We start from the raw sequence: 5,043 nt of genomic DNA on the forward strand, positions 1-5,043 counted from the left end.
TGGCTGACCCTGCAGCCTTTGGAAATCTGCCCTGGAGGGTTAATGAGTTTATTTGTTTCACCCGCCTTGTTGTACAGCTTCTCCCAGGTCAGAGGCCACATGTGATGCCCTTTGCGTGTTTGATGTTTGCACAGCTAGTCGTTCCAAGGTAGAAACATAATTAACAGTGGTATGGGATCCTGAAGCCTGGGAGATTACTGGTTGGGCCAAGGAGAATAGGGAGAAAAGTAAATGTGTCATATCTCTTTTGTAACGGGGTTTAATACATTAATCAAGATTTTGTGTATAAGCTTTAGTTCCTTATGTCCCTGGCACATTTAGCTTGATTAAGGTTATTAAGCCTATAGCAAAAATTTACTTAGGCATAAATATGTTTGACTCTAGAAACATCCACCGGGTTAAATATTCTGTTGAAGTTTGCACACATCCTTCTGTGCATCTCTTCATTTGCATCCTCCACAGACTTCAGCATCCAAAGTACCATACCTGATCCTTTTCTGCTCAAACGTTTTTCTATGATTTTAGTGAATATTAAAACTCTGTTTGCAGACACGAGATACACGAGGTTCCCACTCACCACCCTACCAGCATCCCTGAAGTCTTCTTAGTGTTGGCTGCTTCTGCGGGTAAGAGGAGCCAGTCCCCACCTCCATTCAGCTCCAGTTCTGTGGCCCAGACACCACCAGTAAGATTGCTGACTGTGATGGTGATTCCTATGCCACAGACATTGGTCCAGTGGGGATTATATTGTGCCTTCCCACCCCCAAATTCTTGGAGGTCATGTTCATTTCTTCCACTGTCACTGCTGATCTGGGTTGAGTTTGATGGGGACCCTTCAGAAGCAGTGGCTTCACTCAGCTTTGGCACATGTGGTCGTTATTTACTGTATGTGTCCAACCACATGCACCGTCTCGCACTAGCTATACGATGTAGGAAAATATAAATTACATCCATTTTAATTCTTTGATGATTTGTTGTAAAATCAGAGAGACTGTCTCGCTGCATTTTTGCCTTTCTTCTCAGTAAATTTTTAGCCAATATAAAAAAAGTAACTTCCACAGAATAATTGAACAGATTAATGGGGTGCTCCCTCTGTAAAATGTGAACACAAACGTGCATCTTTTAATTCTTGCCTTCAGTGGGTATGTGACCTTTCAGTTTTATATCTTTGTCTCTCTTCTTACCATATTGCAGTCAGAGAGGAAGTTAAACCCAGGTTTGACAGGTAGAGGTTTTTTTATTTCCCTTGACAGTACACCTTTTGACCTCTATCTTCTTGCCAATGATTTTTTAAATCCTAAATGATTTGGGAATAATTGCTCCTCCTTTAGTGATTATTGCCCTTCACCGATAGTAAATCTGTGAAATCCCTGGGGGCTGGAGTACATTTCTGTATGCGTATGCCACAAGCTGGCCTGGACAGGCATCGCTGCTCATCTGCAGCTGCACTTGCAGAGCTGCTGAGCATCTTGCAGAAAAACTTACCTGGACAGCGTAAAATACAGCCCTGGCAAGCGAGTGCTTGGTGGGCTGCCCTGTTCTGCCCTTTCCCATTTTCAGAGGAAGTTAATTTTTAGGATTTTGGGAACGCAGGACTGAAATTGTCTTTGTTTCAGAAGTCTTGTGCTGAACATCTGGGTTCAGGCTGAGCCAGGGCGTGCGGGTGGTGGAGGGCAGGTCCGCTCCTGGGCTCCTCCCTGTGGACTCCCTGGGGTCCCCCCACAGATGTTCCCTGTCCCCCTTGGGAAAGTGTTGGAAGGAATTTTGTAACGGATTATAAACTATTAAAGCCAGTGATTGGGGGGTGATTGGTAATGGTGGTTGGCTGGGAGCGATATGGGCAGGTTCTTTGCAGCTCTGCATGTAACAGTAGGGTTATTCCTGTTTTCCTGTATGTACATGCTTTATTCACTAATTACTTAAAATTAACCCGTCATTTTCTCCCCATCTCATGCTGGATTGCTTGTTTGGAGGAGCGGTAAGGAAAGGTGAACTATCTACAGGGGAAGGCATCTTATTAAGAACACGTCTGTTTCCCTGAGCAGAGTGGATAAGGAAAATGGTCCAGTAATGAAAGGATGAAAAAGACTGAGCCCTCCATGGTCTGGTGGGCTTTGAAGAGGTTTGTGAGCGGAGGGCTGGAAAGGCAGAGCTACACGTCCCAAAGCATGCTGCTGCTCCTTCCCTATGGGCATGTTTTCCCCAGCTCTGACCCCGTTGTCACAAGTCCTTATGACTCTCTGCTCCTTAGACTCTTCTAGGCAGAATGAAGCGAAGGTGGGTATATATAAACTGTTTCAAAATAAACTACATCAGCGTCAAGAGGGCATCCTATTATGTCCCATCATAATGATGATCATTCCTCGTGTGAACAACGTAGAAAATAGGCTGGGTTGGTAAATGCTGTATATAATCTTGCACACCACACTTGATGCGTTACTCAAAAGAGGATTTCATTTTTATCAGCTGAAGCTGTTCCAGATACACATGTTCGTAGCTCAGATTGGTTTATGAATGCTCTCAGAAATTCTTCTGTTCGGCTGGAGCTTTAGGTATATCCTTAGATTTCCTTTACATGCCACGTAATACGTGGGAGAAGATTCTGTTGTAATTAGATGATTAGGAAAAATAGCTCTGGAGCTTTAGTATTTTTAGATTTCTTCAATATGTATGATTTGGTCCAGCCCAACAGAGTGGGAACTGAAGTGAGGGGGGCAGGAGATGAACTGGCTGTTGTATGGTTGCATGCTATGTGAAAAATAAGTGCTTCCACGTGAAGGCAAAGGAAGAGGAGGATTTTGTATTAGGCAGAACTCAACTGGAATGATGCCTGCAGTGCAGACTTTCTTTATGTTTTTGACCTTAAAGCTGCAGCCAGCTGTGTGAAAAGACTCAGCGTTCCCGTAGATTGCTGCTTCTGGAGAAGCTGATCCCTGCTTCTGCCGCGTGCGTCTCATTCCCACGACCTCTCTGACAAGGGGCTATTTATCAGTTCTCTGCAGATGGCAAAACCCTGGGCTGGCTTTCTGTGCGTGCCCAGCGGAGTCCCCCTTGGTGCTGCTCTCAGTAACCTCGCCACCATCTAAGGCAATCCCTTGCCAACATGCCTTTTAACCTCCCAAGCCCCATACGTGGGACAAGAACCCGTCACGAGAGACCCTAGAAAAAGCTCAAACCACACAAAACGTAAGAGCAATTTCTTTAGTAAGAAAAGAAACCCTTTGCATAGCGACTCTGCAGATCTGCCGTGCAGGTATGAAAATAATCAAAGGTCCATGGGAGGAATGGGAATTCAGGCAGGAATTTCTAGAGTTGCAAGGTGCCGTGGTTGTGAGAGCCTGGCAGTCATGCTTATGAAGCAGGAGGCTAATTCAACAAGACGAAGATTAAATGGTTAAAGATGCAACTAATTAATATATTTTAGATAAAATTCAACTTTGATACAAAAGGTGCAAAAGCACGCTTTAAAATTGGATAGAGAAGCTAAATTGCATGTTTTCAAAGCTAGTGTGTTTCCCCAGCTTTAGGTGGTGTCTCTGTTCTCTTCAGAGTAATCCAGAACGCCTTTAGATGGTTGAAAGCTGATTTTTTGTTTATTAATTGAAGATTACTATTTCATGTATATTCTGGGTTTTGTTGACACTATAAAATGACCCCAGGCCAACCATTTTTAAATTTGAAGAATAAAATAAATGTCATCATTTTAAATGCAGGATGATAATAAGCACTTGAGTTTTTGTAGACGTGGTTGTCAATGAAGAAGACCCCTCGGTTGAGATGCTTCAATTTAACAAAGATATTTAACAAAGTTAGGAAGGCAGCGTGCATGCTACATGTTTTCATCAGACACTCAGACAAATCTTAACCAGAAGGTCTTTTCTCAGTTATATTTTTAGGTAATCTACTCAATCGAGTTTACGTATTTCAAAATTTTTAAAAAGTTAAGCTTAATTTAAACTGCTCGGAGCATAATATGAATGGATCGTTAGGAACAGAACAGGCCTTAGTTCATAAAATTCAACATCTTTGAACTCTGTGCCAAATCACTTTGATTTTTGTGATTGATTACAAATTGTACAGATGTGTACTGCACCAATACATTGCTCGAGAAGCTAAAGCATGACTTATTTTCAAGGTGGGATGACTTTTAATCAATACGATGACAATATTATCTTGTTTATTTTGTCTGATGGCAGTATTAAGCATCAGATCAAGTTGTTTGTTATGTCAAAGGAGTGTGACGTATGGCAGGAATAAAATCCGCTTGACGCCAGTTTTTCTGTATTTCATTGCTTTGACAGGCCATCATGATTGGAGATGATATCGTGAATGATGTCGGAGGTGCCCAGCGGTGCGGTATGAGAGCTCTGCAAGTGCGGACGGGGAAGTACAGGTCAGTGCAAACCCTACACCCTGCGCTCCAGGGGGGCAATCAAGGAAAGAGGGGAAATAATTGTTGATAATGATTTTTGTGTTTACCTTTCTGCTAAATGACGCTGCACTCTAATTTACATACAACATGTTAATTTCTGAAGGAAAAGGACTCACGGTTTGGAACCTGGTACACATTTAAAACAAATGCGCAAGACCAGATTTTTTTTCATGCCTTTTCCTGATCTTTTCCCGTTGGTGGCACAAATTTGCCGTCAATGTACGCTTGCATTTGTTGTCTGAACAAACACCTCCTTGTGCAGCAGTTAGGCTCGGGTGGATGATGACATTTTCATTTGCAAAATGCAATTTGGGAAAACGCTGTGTGTGTGAAAGTGGCAGGAAGGGGAAAACATATTGTCTTTGATCTTTTAAAGAAATATTTTCTGTTAAATTACTGTTGTAATTTTTTTCATCACAGTGCATAGAACTGGTGTGTTTCTTGGGTTTTGCTTATTTTGTGTTTTTTTGCTGCTGCATGGAAGTGTTGTACACTTGATATAAGACATGTCTGAAACTCCTAGCAGGGTTAAGATTTTCAAATGAGATTGTCAACTCTGTGGGTCATATCTCTCAGCTTTTTGAAGGACTCCATATGTCTGCTGTTTCCTC

At 42.3% G+C, this 5,043-nt stretch overlaps 1 protein-coding gene across 1 annotated transcript in view; it reads left to right on the forward strand.

Moving 5' to 3' along the window:
• The window catches only part of LHPP (phospholysine phosphohistidine inorganic pyrophosphate phosphatase), a gene marked incomplete at both ends in the record, with an annotated part of 15,709 nt that extends 11,316 nt beyond the window's left edge, over nt 1–4,393 (forward strand). The window contains one exon of the mRNA XM_010076507.1: nt 4,302–4,393. Within this exon, the coding sequence (XP_010074809.1) occupies nt 4,302–4,393 (92 nt within the window). The remainder of the gene's footprint in view (nt 1–4,301) is intronic.
• Nucleotides 4,394–5,043: the final 650 nt, after the last annotated feature.

The sequence above is a fragment of the Pterocles gutturalis genome, unplaced genomic scaffold (assembly GCF_000699245.1).
Source record: "Pterocles gutturalis isolate BGI_N339 unplaced genomic scaffold, ASM69924v1 scaffold35303, whole genome shotgun sequence".
Lineage (NCBI taxonomy): Eukaryota > Metazoa > Chordata > Aves > Pterocliformes > Pteroclidae > Pterocles > Pterocles gutturalis.